This window comes from Stegostoma tigrinum, chromosome 1, assembly GCF_030684315.1.
Source record: "Stegostoma tigrinum isolate sSteTig4 chromosome 1, sSteTig4.hap1, whole genome shotgun sequence".
Classification (NCBI taxonomy): domain Eukaryota; kingdom Metazoa; phylum Chordata; class Chondrichthyes; order Orectolobiformes; family Stegostomatidae; genus Stegostoma; species Stegostoma tigrinum.
Window position 1 is genome coordinate 72,987,618 of NC_081354.1, and position 22,420 is coordinate 73,010,037.

At 43.6% G+C, this 22,420-nt stretch overlaps 1 protein-coding gene across 4 annotated transcripts in view; it reads right to left on the bottom strand.

The window, feature by feature from the left end:
- Positions 1-21,877, bottom strand: part of prkg2 (protein kinase cGMP-dependent 2) — a 126,550-nt gene extending 104,673 nt beyond the window's left edge. For 3 of the 4 annotated variants that reach the window (XM_059646243.1, XM_048535979.2, XM_048535971.2), the window contains exons 1-2: positions 21,649-21,877; positions 1,963-2,505 (exon numbers count right to left, since the gene is read on the bottom strand). In XM_059646243.1, the coding sequence (XP_059502226.1) occupies positions 1,963-2,492 (530 nt within the window). In that variant the 5' untranslated portion in view covers positions 2,493-2,505; positions 21,649-21,877. Of the gene's footprint in view, positions 1-1,962; positions 2,506-21,604 lie in introns of all 4 variants that reach the window. The other variant, XM_059646239.1, reaches the window with a different exon arrangement.
- Between the last annotated feature and the right edge of the window lie 543 nt (positions 21,878-22,420).

Genomic DNA, 22,420 nt, shown 5'->3' on the forward strand with positions numbered 1-22,420 from the left:
AAAACGTGGGAACAGCACCACCTGCAAGTTCTCGTCCAAGCCATTCACCGTCCTTACTTGGAAATATATCACCATTCCTTCACTGTCGCTGGCCCAAAATCGTGGAATTCCCTCCCTAATGGCATTGTGAGCTAACCCACTGCAGATGGACTGCAGCAGTTCAAGAAGGCAGCTCAACACAACCTTCTCAAGGGCAACTAGAGACGGGCAAGAAATGCTGACCAGCAAGCGATGCTCACATCCCAAAATGAAAATCAAAAAAAAGTTTAAATCTGACTATGGCAGGTTGAGAATTTTAATTCAAACTTAAATGAAAGTTTTGAAAATCAGAAAGTAAGTATCAATGACAAGAACGTGACCATGAAGCTGTCATAAAGTTTTACAAACTCGACTGCAATCCTCACCCAGCTTGGTTGTATGTGAGCCTAGTTCCACAGCAATATGAGCTTCCCTAAGTTGGCCTAGCAACCTTCACTGTAAAACTGGAAATATAAAACTGCTGCAAAGTCACACCAATTGAAAAATTCCAAGGCAGACCACCACAAATTTCCCCAAGACAGTTCCCATTAGCAGCAAATGCTGTCTTTACCGGTGGGATGCCCATGTGCTATGAATTAACATAAAACACGGAGGCCATGTAGCCTGTGGCTAATGCCATACATGCTCGCATTCTTGAAGCTTCGGCATGGCTTTACTGTCCTTCTGGGTCACATGTGCTTTTTGAAGAACACGTTTTCCTTTGTTGCATTTGAATATAAATAATTTAAAAGGATAGAAAATCCAACTGGCTGTGTGGTGGGTGTTCATGACTTCCTAGTTGATTTCTCTTCGATACGTGCTATGCAGGGAAACATTTATCTCCAAGTATAAAAGAGAAAAACTAGTCCCAAAACGTTAAACTTGTTTTACATTGAAAGAGTAGCACATTTTTGTTCGGTGCATAGTTCTCATGAAAAGATTCTCAGCATTAAAGCTAAATTTGTGCGTGTGGTAACCCAAAGGTAGTGGAAAAGGATTCAGGGTATACCATTTAGGACAGAGATGAGGAGACATTCCTTCACCCAAACAGTGGCAAGCCTGTGGAATCCATTATCACAGGCAACAGTTGATGCCAAAACATCCAATATATTCAAGAGACGGACATATACAGTACTTGGTGCGAATGGGATCAATGATCATGGGGAGAAAGCAGGATTAGGCCACGGAGTTGGTCAATCAGCCATGATTGTGAAGAATGGCTCAGTCGACTCAAAGGGCCGAATGGCCTTCTCTTGCTCCTATCTTCGAGGTTTCGGTGTTTCCATAATCTTTTTCAATTGATTTTTCTATTCAAATCATAATCATTGTATATATCTTCATCACTAATTTCCTCAATATTAGCATAAAGTCCAATGAGTACATTGAGGTAAACAGCCATTTCCATAGCAACAATGACTGCTGATATATAAAATAAACTTAATTATTTATTGTACATGAAGACCATAAGTCTTGGACAGAAATAAAAGTTATCATAATAATCAGACAAGGGAATCAGACAAACATCATAAACCATTTGAGCTAATTGTTTTGCATTTTATGATTTCACCTGAACCTCAGAATTTCAATACTTATTAATCACTCCCTGATCCCAAGTCTTCTCCAATCACCTGCTTATACATATGTAGTGTGATCCAAATTTTGACAAACAAAAGACTCCTTTACTTTTGGAGATAGTAAGAACTGCCGATGCTGGAGTCAGAGATAACACAGTGTCGAGCTGGAGGAACACAGCAGGCCAGGCAGCAGAGGAGCAGGAAAGTTGACGTTGAGTCTTTTCTGAAGAAGAGTCCTGGCCCAAAACGTCAATTTTCCTGCTCCTCTGTCGCTGCCTGGCCGGCTCCACTCTGTGTCATCCTTTACTTTTGGTATATGTTTGCAACAATGAAAAAAAATGCAAAGCAGTTGTAGAAGGTGTGTAATTACCCTGAATCCTTTCGAACCCTGGCTCTTTCCAAAGAGAACTCTGGCAGTTTGTTGGAATCATAAGTCCTGGTGGTAGGTTCTGCAGATACACCCTCTTTAGCACCTTTCCTTCTGCTTCCAATATCTTTGAATAAACCGGTGCACTGATTCATAATTCTGTTAGTAGTTCTAAGTGGTGATGGAGACGACTGAAGAAGGACTCCACACTGAGTTTTAACTACATCTTGCAGTTTGTTTAGTTGAATGCATTTAGCTTGTAATTGCTCTGTGATTTCAGCAATAGTTCGGGTCTGCCTGATAATCTGCTTTTCCAGGTCTTGTATCCTACACTCCTTCTCTTGCAATTTGTCATCTTTGCTTTTATTCTCCAATTCAAGTTCCAATAATCTGTCCTTCAGGATTTCTGCTGTGGCTTTAACAGTTGAACTACTGCCATTGTCTCTTGAAATCTTGATGCTGTCGATAGAAAGATTTGCTGCGTGGCTTTCTGGTTCTCTTAGTTGCTTGGATTTAACAAAGCCATTTCCCATTTTGTCAGGGGATCTGCAAATACACACACAAATTTTCATGAGCTCTCAATCTCAGTGCTCAAACATGTGCAGAGGAAAGTAACTGACTCATATTGATCCTACTGGTTTGCCTTTGACCGTGGGCAATAAGTTGGTTAATAGTAACAGTTAATGCATATAAGTTTTGTCAGGAACCAACAAACCAGTTTTATTGCATACATGAACGAAATTCAAATAGGTATCATTTAAATCAATTCTCTATTTTTCCTTGGTAACACAAAGGGCTGAGTTATATTAGAAATTGACTAAGAGTCAATATTTTGAAATTTCAGGGAAACCGAGCGAGATTTCACACACTATCCTCTCAAACTCACCTCGTTACGTGTGCTCCATGCCGCTATGGGACCACACTCAACATTTCGTCCCCACACCACAAATAGAAATACCCATTGCTGCTGAAACCGTACTGGTTTCTGGGTACCTGTGCCATGGTTAAAGTCCAGCACTGGCTGTCTGGAGCTGCCCTTCATGATGTACATAGTGGGAATGGGTAACCAAAAACCAACACTTCTTCAGGGCAGAGGTGGCATGGCTGACACTTCACTGCAAATAACAAGCAAACATTTGTGCATCTATATCAATTTAAAAACCAAGCAAAGTAACTTGTCCATCCTTAGTCACATCACATCTTAGAATGCTGTCAAAAGCAATGCTATACTTTCTCCAATGTCCAATATCTTCTCATTATTTACTGTTGGACAATCACAAACTGGAAATTTGATGTACTTTTTTTTTATTCAGAGGGTGGCACGGTGGCTCAGTGGTTAGCGCTGCTGCCTCACTGCACCAGGGATCTGTGTTCAATTGCAGCCTTGGACAACTGTTGGTGCGGAGTTTGCATGTTCTCCCCGTGTTCCTCCAGACACTCTGATTTCCTCCCAACGCCCAAAGATGTGCAGGTTAAGTGGATTATCCCTGCTAAGTTTTATCATCGGGTCAGGGGATGTTTAGCATAGGTGGATTAGCCGTGCTAAATGCAGGGTTATAGGGATAGGGTGAAGAGTTGCTCTTTGGGCGGTAAGCACAGACTTGATGGGCTGAATGGCTATTTTTTGCACCGTAGGGATTCTATTATTCTATGAAAGCCTTCAAACAGTTCAAAACATCCACTTTCATTCAGGAACAGAAAAAGCAACCATTAAAAAAAAAGTAGAAGCTGCATTTGCCTTGGGGAATAGGCAGCAACTGGTTGTCATTTGAGCAGCAACAAATTTAAAGTCAGTCAATGCATGATCACTGCACAAGCTCCCATCTGCTGGAACCCGCTGTCAATTAAGTCCTGTCTGGCTCATGGTGGCTGATGCTGCGGCACTTTCTCATGCAGAAGGTGATGGGCCGCCTGTTCAACATCATTAACCTTCTTGAAAGACTGCTGCCGCTGTCCCAGCTCTTCAGTATCCATCGCATCCTCTCTTTGTCTACTCCATTTGCGCAGAGCATGACATGCTAGGATTGCACAGCTCACTGCAAGGCACACCCAACACCCCCAGCCCAGCCGCAGACCGATCCCGACATCGGAACCTCATTCTCAGCAGATGTACTGTCTGCTCCACCATCATTATGTGAAGAATGACCTGCACTATATCTGCACACAGCAGCAATCAAGAGGTTGCGCAACAGAGTCACCCGGCCTAGTTGCAGAAAGTATTTCCGGTAGGCATCTAACCCTCAAAACAAAGCATGAACATGGCAGTTCTTAAAGATATACACATCACGGCAGCCCTCAGGGTTACTAGTGCAATCTGCAAGAACGTGTTACTAATGATCACAGATAACTTGTAGATTGATGGATTGGAGCGCCTTTTCTATTGATGGAGTCAGCCATGTTATAATATGGTGCTCTCATAGGGTGGGTGTAGAGCCGACAGTGCCGTGGCCCTGCAGGAAGTCAGTGAGGTTGCCAAAGCCTGCTGTCTGAGTTACAGCACTGACCTTGCACCAGGGAAAGGAGCTCTGTCGTCTGCCACAAGTGGTGCCAGTAACAGCCCTGTCACATTTGTGGGTCAAGGATTGTGAGATCTCACACAGGTTCCTCATGAATCCTCGGGAGGAACCAGTTACATAAATGTTTGGTGCAGCTGTCACCAAAACTGCCACCAAGACAGGATGGCTACCCACTCCTTCAGGATGCAGCTCCTGCAGTAGCCATCTCTCTGTGACAGTGTTCCAGGACAATCTCAGTGTGTGACAACACTGCATCTGGAGGTATTGAGAATGGCAAACATTGAGTCTGCTGCACCACCTGCATTTTCTGAGGGACCTTCAGCTGCAACATCTTCATGTGGAGGCTGTTTGGCAGCCACTGGAGATTGCTACTGGTCCAAGGAGTTTTGATGCATCTGTTCCTCCTCTATGTCTCTGAGCCTTTATTGCACTGCAGAACAGCAATGATAATGTCAGCTTTGGCTGGACATATTGGTCACAGTTCCAATGAATCCACAAGGGGATTATCAGAAACAGGTCAGGTCCTTTGCAATGCGAGCAGTCAGCATTCACATCACTCGTATATGACAGCACAGTCTTCTATACAGTGGTACAAGAAATACTGTAACTAGGAGGGCCATATAATGACTCAACATGGACTTTTGACTCAGGGACCTCATTCCAATGAATGCAGCACAAGCCATGCTGTATAAATACACGAGGGGCAGAATCTTACAGGGGCTTGAGCGATGTGGGCTGTGGGGAAATTTGAGGCAGAATCATGATGAACATTGACTAGGCCTATCTCAACATTGGGTGCAGCTTACTGCATCTTTTATGCATTTACCAAGATGAAAGGCAGTCAGTACTGAATTGCCACCTAAGGACCGATTATAGCTTATTAAAGGCCTTACAGGTATGACAACTTTTAATAATATTCTGCTTTTTATCTTAGCAAATGAACTGGGTACCGAGAATTCTTGACGTGCAAGTCAGTTCACATAACTTTTGAACTTATCTCACCGCTGACTGCAAGGAGCTTTCATGCTGCTCAGCAGCACCAGGCAGGACAATCTCAGACTCTTGCACTCCTTAGGGATACAATCACCTATGTGCAGGAGGGGACGGTAGATGTCTCATCACCCTGGACCCGAAGAAGGCCTTTCACAGGATATCACACAATTGCATGTGGAATGTGCTCACCAAAATGGGCTTTGGGGATAGAATACAAAATTAGGTCCGACTGCTCTACACCAACATTGTTAGTGCAGTTTCAATCAATAGATGGGAATGAGAATGCTTCCCAATCAGATCTGGAGTCAGGCAGGGCTGCCCACTCTGTCATGCCTTGCTTATGTATTGTATAGAGCCTTTTGCTGAGTCCATCAGGAAGGATGTGATGATGTAAGCGGGGTGACTATTCCTGACAGTACGGGCCTGCAGGTCAAAGCCTCCCCGTATATAGGTTGTGCCTCCATTTTCTGTTCGGACCCATTGTCAGTGCACACACTTGAAAGCATCTACAACCTGTTCAAACCGGCCTCAGGAGCCAAGGTAAATCAAGGTAAGAGTGAGGCCACATTCTTTGGGAGCTGGTTTGACCGATCCTTTATCCCCCACACCGCCAGGGCAGATTACCTCAAGGTATTGGGAATATGGTTTGGAGGGGCTGGGCCATGTACAAAAATTTGGGAGGAACGTATCACCAGGCTGAGGCATAAACTAGTCTTTGTGAACTTCACTCCCTCTCCACTGCGGTAAAAGTCTGATCATCAGGTGTGAGGCACTCTCTCTCTGTTGTGGTACGTGGAGCAGGTCTGGCCCATTCCCATAAACTGTGCCATTGCAGTCACCCAAGCCATCTTCCACTTCACCTGAAGAGCTAAGATGTACTGTGTGCACAGGGACACCATGTACAAAGCTCTGGATAAGGAGTGGGAAGAAAGTACTAGAAGTCACCTTCATCCTGACGGCCACCTTTATGCGAGACTACATCAAGCTGTGTGCAAACTCTCAACACTCAAAAATCAAGCATCCTCAAGGCCATACGGGAAAAGGAGAGGGTGTGTCCTGTGGGTCATTCCCTAAGAAGCCTGTCAAAGTCATTTGGCAGAACACTTCATCACCAGAACTTTCCAACAAGCACTAATGCATCATTTGGCTGGTGGTAACAAGGGCACTGCCTGTGAGATCCTTTATGTATGCCCAGAGTTGCTGCGCCACCACACGCTGCTCTTGAAACAGCTGCAGAGGGGGTACAGGCTGTCACACATTCCTTCTGCAATCAGCCTTTGCAAAGGAAATCTGGAGAAAGATAGCTTGGTTTTATCAAGGTTCATACTGAGCAGCTCCGTGGCACATGACTTTGTGCTGTACGGTCTGCTTCCCAGGACGCACACAAAGACAAACATCAACTGCACCTGGAGGACCATCAACGCGATGAAATACGCTCTTTGGTTTACCAGAAACTTCTTAGCCTTTGAGAGCAAGAAGTTGTCCTCGACTGAGTGTTGCAGACTGACACATTCTAAGGTCCAGGACTACATGCTGAGGGACACACTAAAGCTTGGGGGAGCTGCTGCCAAGGCACAGTGGGGAAAGACCACTGTCTAGGGTCTTTCTGCTGAAATTAAATGGGGCGCTGATCAGTTATGGGAACCTTCCAGTGCCTCAAATGGATGTAAATATAGTCTTGTACAAGTAGCAAATGCCTTGGGTTTGTTGCTGGGTAGTCAAGATCTTGCTCCTAAGATGCTGCTTGGCCTGCTGTGTTCATCCAGCTCTACACCTTGTTATCTCCATATTTGTTTGTTTCTTCATATGCTACTGTACATAACTAAACTGCTTTAGTAACTATGTATATGTATAAAGATATTTTTATGAATGAAGTATATTTTTGAAATAAAAAAATTCACTGGGAAAACCAGGCAGCCTGAGCAGGTAGCAGGCCATGGTATTACATAAGTCTGTGTACTGCTGTTTGAAGTCCCACAATATAAAATGATTTTTCCTCCACAATATTTACCAATTGATTTAATTTTACGACATGACAACAGCACGAGTGTAAATAATTTCCCACACTCTGCGTTGATCACTTTATGGGTAAAGCTGACATTTACTGAGATAAGTCTTTTCAAAGCTTTAGAGGTCCCTGCTTTAAAACTGAGTCATAGTTTTCAAACCAACAAACAAAGGCTGAAGGTTTGTATTATTATAATGCAAAGTAAAATCAATACAGGCCTAAAACAAACCCAGTTTAAGGACGGCCTGGTTAACCCTTTCCTTACAATATTTTGCTCAGAACATCCTGGCATCAGGCTACATCAGACATCATAAGAACAAGGATCAAATGACTTACAACCATTGTTGCTATGCTTTTATAATGAGTTTAGTACCACATGTTCCCAAACAGTTAAAGGCAACTCCTAGCTTATCCAGTAGACCAGTGGGAAAAAGTAGCAACCATGTAATGCTAAACTAACTGGTACAATAGATTCCATATTTAATTCTTCAGCAGCAGGTGATAATATTAATGTTGGTAAAATTGATTCTGGTGAAGAAATGTGGCCAGATTCTCATTTCTGCTCTTTGTCCTACATCTCAATTGTTAATGCACTTGACACTTGCTGAAAACACCATTGAATTCCTTTCTGATGCCCTGTGTTAATTGGGCTGAATTTTAAGTGCACTGTTCAGAACATGGCACGTGCACTGAAGGGCTGCCATTTCCACATGAGTGACACATAGACAGAAGACCAATTAATTGCCTGGAAGTACATGGACCTATGCAATGGACAAGTGGAGGTCAGACGGCAAAGCTTCGATCTCTGTGTTGCCTGACTGAAAGGCACGTTTAAAGAGCTCATGCCCTCCAGGCATGTTCCTTGGGACTGCATCATCAACACTGTTAAAACTCTGAGATAGTACGGTGTAGAGCTGGATGAACACAGCAGGCCAAGCAGCATCAGAGTAGCAGGAAAGCTGATGTTTCAGGCCTAGATCCTTCTTCAGATGCTGCTTGGCCTGCTGTGTTCATCCCGCTCAACACCTTGTTATCTCAGATTCTCCAGCATCAGCAGTTCCTACTATCTCTTGTTAAAACTCCTACAGCTTCTTCCCCACTATGGGCTCCTTCTTTACCATGATTGCACTCTATTTCACCCACTGTGGCTGTGCTCTAAATGTCCCGATTATTCAAGGTCTTTCCCCTGTGCAATGCTCAGCAGACACAGCAATATATGAGACTCTCACTGAGACATTCAAAACATCTCAGCTGGATTGGGCCAAGCACCTGGTCAGCCAGTGGTCGCTCTCCTTTGGAACAGTGTGAGGGATCCTCACAGATGCGAGTAGCCATGACCCCAGGAATTCCTCCCGATGGTTTGCAGTGGTCTGGTAAAAATGATAGCACTTGGGATTGCTGAAGGATGTATTTTTCTGTTTCCCAGAAACTGGCGAGATACCTGAGAAGCCCACTTGCTTTATTCACAGACCAATGGGATGTTAATAGAATGAAGGCTGCTGGCTGGCCAATGGTATCCATGATGGCTATATGTGTGCAGTCAATGACCACTTGCACTTGAGGGAATCGAGCAATATCCTGATTCCAAAGATCCTGTTAGCCTGACTGTACAGGTCAGTTTGGCAGTGCCCATAGTCACCAGGCACCCAGAACAGAACGCTGGCAATCTTGTTGTTGTAGCGATGAGTCACATCCCAGGAGACACTGGAAATTTCCCCAGTGGATTCCTGAAAAGGTCTGTTTGTATAAAGGTAGGTCCAGTGATCTTCAAAGGCCATTGGGATTGGACGTCCACGAAGCCCCATGAGTCTTACCTCATACTACAGCATGACATATAAGTCAGCAACAGTCTCACTGATCAGCCATGGTCTTTGTGGAAAATGCAACTTGGACATTTACATTCAGTACTCCCAAAATGGCCTCACCAACATCAACATGGTGTTCCAATTCCCATACTCAATGGTCTGAGCAGTGAAGGCAAGCGTGCTAAATGCTTTCTTAACCACATACAATGCAACTTTCAAAGAACTATATGCCTGAGCCCTACGTCTCTCTGCTTGACAAATTGACACAGGGGCCTTCCATTTACTGTATAAGTCCTGACCTTGTTCATTTTACCAAACTGCAATAGCTCGCATTTAACCCAATTTAATTCCATCTGCTAATCCTCAGCCAATTGGTCCATTTGGTTGAGATCCCACTGTAATCTTATATAACCTTATTCACAGTTGTCTATGCCACTGATTTTGGTGTCATCCACAAACTTACTGACCAGGCCTCCTATATTTTCATCCAAATCATTTTTTACAAGTGACAAATAACTGATCCCTGTGGGAACACTGCTGGTCACAGGTCTCCAATCTGAAAAATAGCCCTCCACCACTACCCTCTATCTCCTACTACCAAGCCAATTTTGTATCCAACTGGCAATCTCTCTCTGAATCCCATGTGACCTAAATTTACAAGTTGGTCTCTCATGCAGAACCTTATCAAAGGCTTTACTAAAAGTCCATGTAGGCAGCGTCTATCACTTTGCTTTCATCCATCTTTTTGGATACATTCTCAAAAAACTCAATCAATTTGTGAGACATGATTTCTCTCACGCTAAGCCATGCAGACTATCCCTATCAGTCCTTGCCTCTCCAAATGCATATAAATCCTATCTCTCAGAATCCTTTCCATCAACTTACCCACCAATGATGTCAGACTCGCAGATCTATGATTTCCAAGCTTCTCCCTACAGCCTTTTTTCCAATAAAGACACCACATTGGCTAATCTTCAGTCCTCTGGTATATCTCACGTGACTATGGATAGTACAAGTATCTCTGCTAGGGGCCTTGCTATTTCTTCCCTAACTTCCCACAACATCCTGGGATACACTGGATCAGGCCCCATAGATTTATCCATCTTTATGTTTTCTAAGACTTTCAGCACCTTCTCTTCTCTAATGTGGATTGTTCTCAAGATATCAATATTGGTCTAGGCCCGAAACGTCAGCTTTTGTGCTCCTGAGATGCTGCTGGGCCTACTGTGTTCATCCAGCCCCACATTTTATTATCAATATTTATTTCCCTGATTTCCCTTCTCTTCATGTTTTTCTCCACTTGTTGATCTTTAAGGGGCCCTATTTTCTTTCTAGTTGCTCTTCATGTGCTTGTACAATCTCTTTGGATTATACTTAGCCTCTTCGCCAAGGCTATCTCATATCCCCTTTTTGCCCTCCTGATCTCCCTCTTAAGAATGCTCCTTTGCCCTATATGCTCTTCAAGAGATTCACTTGATCACAGTTGTCAATACCTAATATATCCCTCCTTCTTATTCTCGACCAGAGTGTCAATATCTTTCTTTATCCATTGTTTCTAACTCTTACTAGCCTTACCCCTCACTCTAACAAGAACATAATGCCTCTGAAATCTTATTATCTTACTGTTGAAAGCCTCCCATTTGCCAGTGGTCCCCTCACCTACAGTCTACTGCAGTCAACTTTTGAAAGTTCCTATTCCATAACTTCAAAATTTGCCTTACTCCAAGTAAGAACTTTAACTTTTATACAAGGCCTATCCTTTTCCATAGTAATTCCAGAGTATTTTAAAACTAATATAAATATAATCACTAGTCCCAAAAAGTGTTCCCCCACTAACATTTCAGTCATTTGTCCTGCCTTATTTTCTCAAGAGGTGGTCAAAATTTGCTCTTTCAATAGTATGCATTCACTATGTATTGATAAAGACAATTTTCTTGAACACATTTAACAAATTCTTTTCCATCCAAGCACTTAACAGTATGGCAGTCCCAGTCTATGGTTGCAAAGCTAAAATCCCCAACCATTACACCCCTATTATTCCTACACATCGCTGTGATCTCTCTACATACTTGCTTCTCAGTTTCCTGATGACTACTAGGGGAGCCGGTAGTTCATTGCCATCAAAGTGATTATCTCTTTCTTATTTCTGAGTTCCACCCTTATAGCTTCACTGGATGATTCCTCAGAAATATCCTTTGTAATTATGCCAGCAGTGTTTTCCCCAATCAAAATGCCAGCCCTCCTCATTTCTTGCCTCCCTTTCCATCCTTCTAATAGATTCAAAACCCCAGAACATTGAATTACCAGTCCTGTCCCTCCCTCAGACATTTTTCTGTAATAGCTATGACATTCCAGTCCCATGTACCCATACATGCCCTGCATTCATCTACCTTGTTTGTAATATTTAATGCTACAGCTTCCACAACTCTCTGGATTGAAGAAATCCTAAGATTCACATTTCTTTGAGTGAGAAATGTATCCTCATCTCAGTCTGAAATGATCAGGCCCTAGCTCATGGCCCTGTGTGTAGCCAATGGAAAAGATCTCTCAGTGTCAACTGTGACAAGCCCCTTTGGAACATTGAAACATACGATGAGATCAGCTTTCATTCTTCAGTTCTGGAACTCCTCCCAAACAGCATCAACTGTAGCATTCAACAAAGGAGGCTCACCAACACTTTCTCAAGGGCAATTCGGGATGCAAATTGATACTATTCCAGGCAATGTGAGCCACTTTGACTGGATGAATAAAATAAAACTCCAGAGAATACAGACCCACTAACTCAACTGCGCATCATAGAGTAAACATTTCATCCCAGGAACTAATCGAGTGAACTTTCCCTTACTGCCTCCAGTGCAAATATATCCTAGCTTAAAAATGAAGACCAAAGCTACACACAGAGCTCTATGTGTGGTCATACCAAAGAGCTGTTCAATGTTTGGAAGACTCAATATTCTTGTACTGCATGTTTTTACATCAAAATGGCCAACATGCTATAGCTTTAGAGATAGTAGGAAATGCAGATGGTGGAGAATCTGCGAAAACAAGGTGTAGAGCTGATGAACACAGCAGGCCAAGCAACACCAGAGAAGCAGGACAGCTGGTGTTTTGGGCCTAGACACTTCTTCAGAGATGGGGGAGGGGAAGGGGGTTCTGAAATAAATAGGGAGAGAGGGGGAGGCAGATAGAAGATGGATAGAGGAGAAGATAGGTAGAGAGGAGACAGACAGGTCAAAGAGGCGGGGATGGAACCAGTAAAGGTGAGTGTAGGTGGGGAGTTAGGGAGGAGATAGGTCTGTCCAGCGAGGACAGACGGACAGACAGGTCAAGGGGGGAAGTGGGATGAGGTTAGTAGGTAGGTGATGAGGGCGGGGTTTGAGGTGGGAGGAGGAGGTAGGTAGGAGGAAGGACAGGTTAGGGGTTTGGGGACAAGTTGGGCTAGTTTTGGGATGTGGTAGGGGGAGGGGAGATTTTGAAGCTTGTGAAGTCCACATTGACACCATTGGGCTGCAGGGCTCCCAAGCAGAATATGAGTTGCTGTTCCTGCACCCTACGGGTGGTATCATTATGGCACTGCAGGGGGCCCAGGATGGACATGTTCTCTGAGGAATGGGGGAGGGAGTTGAAGTGGTTCGCGACTGGGAGGTGCAGTTGTTTATTGTGAACCAAGCGTAGGTATTCTGCAAAGCGGTCCCCAAGCCTCCCCTTGGTTTCCCCAATGTAGAGGAGGCCACAACAGGAACAGCGGATGCAGTATACAACATTAGCAGATGTAAACATCTGCTTGATGTGGAAAGTGGGCCTGAGATGAGGGTGGGGAGGTGTGGGCGCAGGTGTACCACTTTCTGCAGTTGCAAGCAAAAGTGCCTGGTGTGGTGAGGTTGGAGGGGAGTGTGGAGCGGACAGGGGAGTCATGAAGACAGTGGTCCCTCCGGAGAGCAGATAAGGGTGGGGAGGGAAAAATGTCTTTGGTGGTGGGGTCAGATTGAAATGGTGGAAGTGCCGGAGGATGATGCGTCGGATTCGGAGCTGGTGGGTTGTACGTGGCGACGAAGGGGATTCTGTTTTGGTTGTTATTGTGGGGAGGGGTTGTGAGGATCGAGTTGCAGGAAATGTGGGAGACACGGTCGAGGGCATTCTCCACCACTGAGTGGGGGGATGTTGTGTTCTTTGAATAACGAGGACATCTGAGATGTTTGGGAGCATAATGTGTCATGAGCAGATGCGGTGGAGGTGAAGGAATTGGGAATAGGGAATGGCGTTTCTGCAGGAAGATGGATGGAGGAGGTGTATTCTCGGTAGCTGTGGGAGTCAGTAGGCTTGAAATCGATATGGGTTTCCAGGCGGTTGCCAGAGATGGAAACAGAGAGGTCCAGGAAGGAGAGAGAGGTATCAGAGATGGTCCAGGTGAACTTAAGGTTGGGGTGGAAGGTGTTGGTGAAGTGAATGAACTGTTCGAGCTCCTCGTGGGAGCACGAGACGGCACCGATACAGTCATCAATGTAATGGAGGAAGAGGTGGGGTTGAGGGCCATTGTAGGTAAGGAAGAGGATTGTTCCACTTAACCTACAAAGAGGCAGGTATAGCTTGGGCCCATGCGGATACCCATGGCCATCCCCTTTGTCTGTAGGAAGTGGAAGGAAAGTGGAAGAGAAGTTGGTGAGGGTGAGGGCAAGTTCGGCTGAGTGGATGAAGGTGTCGGTGGAGGGGTCTGGTCGGGCCTGTGGGACAGGAGGAAGCAGTGGGGCCTTTAGGCCATCTGCATGGGGAATGCTTTTGTTTATGTTATAGCTATGCTATAGCTTGCCTAGTTTGTGCTGTACCCAATACTGATTGTATATGTTCTTTGTACGAGCATACCCAAGCCCTTCTGGACATCAATATTTCTGATTTTCACATCTTTTAAAAATACTTTTCTCGTGATCAAAACAAATAGTCAAACAATTGCCCACATTGTACTCCATCTGCCATCCTGCTGCTCACCTATTAAACTGTCTGCTTCTCCTTGCAGCCTCTACGCATTCTCAAAACTTACCTTTCCAACTAGTTTGTTCCATTCGCAGATTTCCACACATTACTCTGTCTTTTTAGCTGAATCAATATAATAGATTATAAATAGCTGAGGGCCCATCACAAATCCTTGTTGCACTCCTCTAGTCACAGCCTGCCAATATATTTCTACTCCCATTTACGTCTATTCTTTGCTTCATTAAGCAATTCTCTATCTATGTTGATATATTTGCCTAATTCCACAAAACATTATCTTGCCTATTAAGCTTTAGTCTGGCACCTTACTGAATGCCTTATGAAAATCCAGCTACACTAGATCTACTGTTTGCTCTTTAACAGCATTCTCAAAAAAAAGCTCCAATACATTTCACAAATGCAATTTCCCTTTCACAAAACCGCATCTGATCATAATGTGGGTGTCCTTATGCACCAGTTGCTGAAGGTAAGCATTGTAGGTGTTAGCAGGCAGAAAAGAAGGCAAACAGTATGTTGGTCTTCATAGGAAGAAGATTCAAGTCCAGGAGCAGAGATTTCTTGCTGCAATTGTATAGGACATTGCAAGACCAAACCTGGAATATGGTGTGCCGTTTTGTTCTCTGAAATAACTTCGCAAAGGCTAGTATCCCCTCACCAAGTCACCCTTTATTTACATGCACAAGGTACACTGGCTGTGGTCATCCAACTCAGAGACATTCCCTGGAGTGAGGAGTTTCTGAATCCCCTCTTTATAATGGTCAGCCAGGGCTCCTTGTTTGGTCCAGGTTAGTAACCCCAATCAAGGATCTCACAGCCAATGGATCCACCTGGTTCCAATCAATATAGTCGCCTTATCTGAGGAAGATGTACTTGCTCTAGACAGACTGCAACAAAGGTTTACCAGACTGATTCCTGAACTGACAGAACTGACTTATAAAGAGCGGTTAAAGAGGTTAGGATTATACTTGCTGGAGTTCAGAAGAATAACAGAAGATATCTTAGAAACTTATAAAATCCTAACAAGATTATACAGGGCAAATGCAGCAAGTATGTTCCTTATGACCAGGGAGCTCAGAACCAAGGGTCACAGTCTAAGGATTGGGGTATACCATTTAGGACTGAGATGAGGAGAAGCTCCCTCACTGGAGAGTGGTGAGGCCATTGATTTTGCTACCACAGAAAACAGTTAAGATCAAAACATTGTATGATTTCAAGAAGGAGTTGGGTACAGCACTTGAGGCTAAACACTTTGTGGGGGAAAGTGCAAAAACAGGCTAGTGAATTCAATGAACAGCCATGATCATAATGAATAGCAGAGCAGGCTTGAAGGGTTAAATGGCCTATTCTTGCTCCTATTTTCTAATTTCCTGTTTCTATGTGAAGACTCCAGCTATATGTCCTATAGTGTAAATATTCATAACTGCACATACTCCTCCTCTTACTACTCCTTTACATGCGTTTGTTTCTTCCTGCACTCTTCTTGTACTCTCTCTTTGCTTCTCTTACATGCTTTTTCACCTGCCTTCACAAACTTTTATTTTAAGCCTGGTACTTAACTGCACTCTCCACTTGACAACTGCCATAAGCATGCTCTTTTTGCTTCATCTTCACTTCTATCTCTCTCATCATCCAGACAGCTCTGGATTTGTTTACCTTTTCTCGTAATGGGATTATACCTTGGCTGTACTTGATTATGGTGGATCAGTGGTCAGCACTACACTCTCACAGTGCCTGAGACCCAGGTTCAATTCCACCCGAGGGTGACTGTCTGTGTGGAGTTTGCACATTCTCCCCGTGTCTGCTTAGGGTTTCCTCTGGGTGCTCAGGTTTCCTCCCAAGGCCTGAAGATGTGCAGGGTAGGTGGATTGTCCATGGGAAATGAAGTATTATAGGGTAGGGAGGCGGATCTGGGTGGGATGCTCTTTAGAGTGTTGGTGTAGCTTGATGGGCTGAATGGCCTGTATTCTGTGATTCCACACAACTTATTTCTTATTTAAAAACAGTAAGCCTCCTAATCTTTTAATCCAATTTATTTGTCTTAGGTCCAATCTTTCCCCATTGAAGTTGGCTTTCTCCTATTTAGTTATGTTTACTCCAGGGTCCTCGCTCTCTTACAGAACCAACATGAACATGATCACTGACCCCTAAATTGTCTTCTGCTCAAACTCAATCAACTTGGCCCACATCATACCCAACAGCCACTTCCAACAATGTGTCATTTTCCATTTGACTGGAACCATCCTCCCCTAAAAAATGCTACTGAACAGATACTAAAGCCAGCATATTTAGTGAGTCTGGCAGGGTGAATGAGGGATTTGGTGGTAAGGCTTTGCAGGTGCATATGTAGCATTGCAAAGGCTGACAGAAGGCGCCAAATATTTTAAGGATGCTGTTAATGGAGGCACCCACTTTCCTCTGAGGTCTGAGGCCAATCACCTTCCAGGTTTCTACCTGAGATCTGAACTCTTCCTGCCAGCCTCAAATGTCAAGGCCCCTAAGTGGTTATCAATTGGTCATCTGAGAGCCTTAACTAGGACAAGGGCAGATTGGCTGAGTCTCACAATAAAACTGTAAATAGGTTGGAACAGGTGGGGGCTGGTGTGAAAGCTATCCAAGGAATTTTATGGGCACTCCATCAGCAACCCACTGGTGGAGAATGTAAAATTCTGCCCAAAGAATTCTTGCCTCTCTCTGCTCATTACAGTTAGATTAATTGTAGAAATGTATCCATGTACATTTGCTGGCATGTCACAGTTCTGTGACCACTGTTGTAAATTTGTTTTTACTTTAATATCATTAGCCATTAAACTGCAATGCATGAACCAAAACATCAGAAGTTTGAAGCCATTATTGAGTGAATTTTCACAACTGTAAGACAGTCAGCTCCTGTAAGATACACAAAAAGATTCAAATCCACAATCTGCAACTTTGAAATACCAGAAGATATTTGCAACATTCCTCAGGCCACCATGACATTGATTGAACAGATCCTGCGAGATTATAAAGATGTTTTGACAGATCTAGGTATCTTCCTGATCTCCATCATCTCAAAGCAGATGACAGTGTGAGACCCACTCAGCATCTAACAAGACAAGTATAGCCTGAAAGATATGATAGATCCAAAAGGCCCTAAAAATGGATAGATAAACAAGAAAACCAAGACATTGCGCTTTGTGGAGCAAGCAGTTTTTGAGAGGCAATTGAAAGTAGAAGGTGCAGTCATCACAAAACAGCAGACAAAAAAGTGTGATAAGATAAAAAAAAGAATTGTAATTGAAGATGCCAGAAATCAAGTACTGAGAGTAGAGGGTCTTCTTCCTGGATCTGGAAAATCCAACAGCTGGATCAGAGGTGCAGTGATCAACGGATGTGAAAGCAGTACAATGAGTTGTGCACATTCGTAAGCTACCCAACAAAGTCGAATTGAATCCAAATACTAGCAAGAACAGCTCATCATGCCCTGAAGGTTATCAGGTCAACGGATACACTAAATTTGGAAGACAATTGTCATATTCTGATCAAACATGCACCCAGGCAAACTGATAACAGTAATTTTCATACACAGCATGAAAAGATCTGAACCATTTAGAGATTATGGATGTGCAGATATCGGGGAATTTAGTTATAGAATGATGCAGTTTTGTCCTTGAATGATCATTTTTCTTTATTGTCCATACATATGGGGGGGGGGGGGGGGGTGGTAACTTGTGGCTGATGATAGAGTAGGTAATTCTTTTATATGCAAAGGGAATTGTTTAGAGAAATATATTTGCACTTTTTAAAAACCAACCTGCTCAGGCATGTTATTACATGCCTCTGGAGCAGGTGGGACTTGAACCTCGGTTCATCTTGGTCTGGGGTTAGTGGGTACAGATGCTACCACTGCACCACAAGAAAGCCCTTCAAGGATCTTAATTTATTGCATCCTCTGTCTTGCCATAGTCTTGAGCCCTGTGCTGTAGTGGCTTTCACTTTAAATTCAGTAGTTAGCAAAATATGTTTATAGAATTCATAATCAAAATTTAGTACTTCTATAATTATAGATCCTTATAATCTTATATTTGGATAATTGAATTCTTCAACATAACAGCTGTGTGATTTTTCACTTCTCAGTAATTGCATTTCCTCTATATCATGCCCACTAGCTGATCAAATGAAAATAATTGTTTGTTCCTTAGCTGTAGCCAAATAGAATCTGTCCTTGACCCCTCGGGAATATCATCTCTCTATATATGTTTCCTTAATCAATATTAACATTCCTTCCACTTTCCTTCCTTTTCTACCTTTCCTGAACTTCTTGTATCAAGAAATATCTAATGTACAGTCCTCCTCTTCTTTGATACAAGTCTCTGTTGTTGGAACAGCACTGTACTATCTTCAGATGCTACTACTGCTACACCCAGTGCATCCAGTTTCATGCCCTGAACCCAAATTTATACTTTTTAAACTTTCCCTAGAAAGCTGGACCCACCATTGCCTTCTTATTTCTTACTGTGACACAATTTATATCTCCAATTATTCTTTTTAAGCTGGCATTCCTCTTGATGTGGCGTCCTGGCTCCTACATCTTGGCCAAATTAATTTAAGTCCCCCAGCCCCTTAGGAAATTGTTCCTGGCTCTGTATATTCCATTCAGATTGTACAGGTCCCATTCAACCCAGAACTGATTCCAACATCCCCAGAACCTTAAAGAGTCTCTCCTGCACTATTTTTCCAAACACAAGGCAGTCTGCTCTACCTCTTCAGTCTATAACAATTTGTGGGTGCTACTGGGAGTAATCCATAGATTGTTAGTTTTATGGTCTTGATTAACAATTGTCTGCCTAGCTCTCTAAATTCTGTGCAGGGCCAGATTCCTTCTTTTTAGTGATGTTGTTGCTCCAATACTGGCTGTTCACCCTGCTCCCACACCCACCGCACTCCAGTGAAAGCTGGTGGACTCCTGCCAGGCTTGGCGTTCTTATTAGACATTCTGGGGCATGTAGAAGACTCTGCAGATGGTAAAGATTACTTCTACCCTCTCTGCCCTCATGCCTAAACACCCTTTAATATCGCCAACCCCATCCATCGCCTCCATCCCTAGGGCCTACTTTACTGCCTTGGTGAGCTGCACAAACTCACTGATTTTGAAATCTCCTGCAGTACTTGAGCATCCATTATGACAAGTGGTGCTGCTAAGATTCGATTAATCAGCAGCTCCTAGAGGCCGGACCTCTACCCTTTTAGAGATGATAGAATTGCCTGATTGCCACTGAATCCCATGAAGTCTTTTGAAAATGGCCATGGTCAGTTTGTCCTGGATTTCTACCTGGTCGGCATGGCCCATTGCTGCAGCCATTAAATTCAGCCCCTGTCACTGGCTGAGCGTCAGAAGGGAAAATAGCTTTCTGAACTCCCTGGGGTTATGCCTTTCTGCTGAGGATCCCTTCACTATCCTCCCTCCTTCTCGCAGCAATGAGCACTGCTCTCTGTTATTATCCCTGGCATGCTGAAAATCATGAGGAATGCACACTGCTGCATTTGAGTTGGTTTGCAGAGAGCTTTGAAATCAGGACAAAGTCCTTAGTACGTGCCTTGCCACTCCCTGTCGACTTTAGAAACTACGAAACACTTTGACAATCACAGTAACAGCTAGTCAAAATCAATTAAACAACAGCCGGGCTGGAAGATATTAATGTTCCCTTAAAATAGTACTGCTGGGCTTGTATTCAACTGTGAAAGGTTAAGCACGGGATGGAATTAACGGGAATGGGGAAATATTAAACTCTAAATTTAAACGTGCTGTTGCCACATCAGTGTCACATGGTAACTTACATAGCTGCCTACTCTGCATACCGTAGTGGTCAATGCCTACAGCGGACTAAAATAAAACAAGAACTGCTGAAGAACTGAAACGAAAACACAAGTAGCTGGAGAAACGTAGCTGGTCTGGCAGCATCTGTGGAGACAGAAACACAGTTCACATTTCGCGTCCTGTGACCCTGTCTCCACAGATGCCGCCAGACCAGCTAAGTTTCTCCGGCTACTTTTTTTGGTTCTTACAGGCATGCTAATTCCTTAACCAAAACTGTATCTGGGCTAACTCGCACAAATAGAGCAATGCAAGGATAACTAATGCCATTTTATGGCAAAACAGCACGAATAACGCTGAAAAACGTACTAGGCTGGCGATTGTTGTAGCTAACGCTACAGATGAGTTTAAAAGCAAAACAAAACTACTAGAATAATAAACTAACAAGGAATCATGCTGCCAAGAGGAACATCAACTTCTTTCTTGACTGTTTCCGCATATTGCACTTCCCTTTCACCTGGCACAAATAAATTATATTCTCAAATCTTTCATTTTTAAAAATAAATTCGAACCTTTTTCGAAGACATCCACCAATTACAGACAGTTCAAGTTCTGGGTTTCTCTAAATCCAGCAACTGGTAGAAAGGACTTGCTGAAGAACAGCTCGAAATAGCGGAACATTTCATGTAACCTCGTGTAGTCCGAACCAAATCTCAGAACATTTACAAAGGAAGCATGTAACAAACCACCCCCCCCAAAAAAACACATTCTTCAGAAGAATATTCGTTTAAGTGAAAGTGCCCTATTCACGAGATTGCGGCGTTAACCTTGCGAGAATTCGCTTGAGGTTAGCGCAATATCTCCTAACTAAGTAGACAAACAGGATCTTAGCATCTGCAATGTTGTTTTTGTCTCTGTCTCCGAACTAAATTCCACACGAAGAGCTCGCAGCCTGTTGTAGGAGAATGTGCTCTAACCCACAAGGCCCCACATCGAATAAACAATCTCCAGTGCACAGAGTTAAATAAATATCTGGATGGAACAGTTGATCCAATGCACCTTCTAGTGCAAGCGCACCAACTGAAACTGCTCAGTTTATTTCCACTCTCCTGCGTATACGTACACGTTTTCATTTTAAGTATTTATCCAGTCCCGTTTTAAATAACATTTGCGATAGTTTCTGTCCCAATGGCTGATTGTAGAAAAGAGGAATATTCCTTCACAAAAGCGAAACACACTCGTTCCCTTTCCCACGCCAGTACCTGTCGCAGATAAACGTCGTGTTTAAATGAGAGAGTGCGTTTGTCTTTCCCTTGTATTGTAACGGTATCATTCGGGACACAAATTTAGTGTTCACTATCACCTAAAGGAGTGTGCATCTTAAATAAGTGCATTTTGCATAAATGCTACAGGAAAATGTACCTTGAATGCATTTTAACCCATGTCAATTTACAGAATAAAAGCTAATCCGATATTGAAATTGTACCTCGCATAAACGTGCCATTTGAAAGGTGGATTGAACCCAAGGGAAGTAAAGAGGCTCTACCTGACACAAGCGTTCCTTGTTCTATACTGACAGATGCTGCTTACCCGGTGCTAAAGCGTTTTATTGAACTCCGGCTGCGCTGAATCGGAGTTTTCGGCTGTTTCTCTGCGGGGAGCGCCTGCACGGCACAAAGCTCTGTCCTCGAATCGTTTCGCAGGCGGAACGCCCCACCGTCAACGTGCACAGTGATTCTGCGATCAGGCAGGGATAAGCTGTAACCACAGAAACGTGCCCCGGTGACACTAGTTCGCGGCAGTGAAGGTGCCAAGGCTGATCCATCACAAGGAACGGCTGCATGGAGCCGTCCTTACCAACCGGACCTCTGAATCCGCTTCCAGCAGGAACAGTGCATGGAACGGATCCAAATCTTTAAATCTAATCCGAAATAGGCTGCTGCCGCTTAATATCACTTCAGAGAATTCTATAATCTGCAAGCAGCTCCAAAATATTCTGCTGCTTTGGTTATTAAAGCTCTCCGCGGTAATTAGAATTATAGAATTGCATCCCGTGGCATTTGCTTTATGAGTTGAGATCGTTGGTGAGGGGGGCACTGTTCCTATCAGAGAGCTAAGAGCGGTACCAAAGTGTTATCGAGCTCCCCTATAGTTATTTAATAAGATTGGTAAAGACTGCACTGTATCTACATTTGCTGCAGTTTCCTCTTTTAGGAGTAAATGTTCACTGCCATGCGGTTGCAGCCCTGTAAAAAAAATGACATTTTACCGTATGATTATAGATTTCCCTTAACAAAGTAGTATATCTTCCACTTCTTCAGATGCTGGGTGTAAGTTCCCCACCAACTCATGGTTGTGGGGA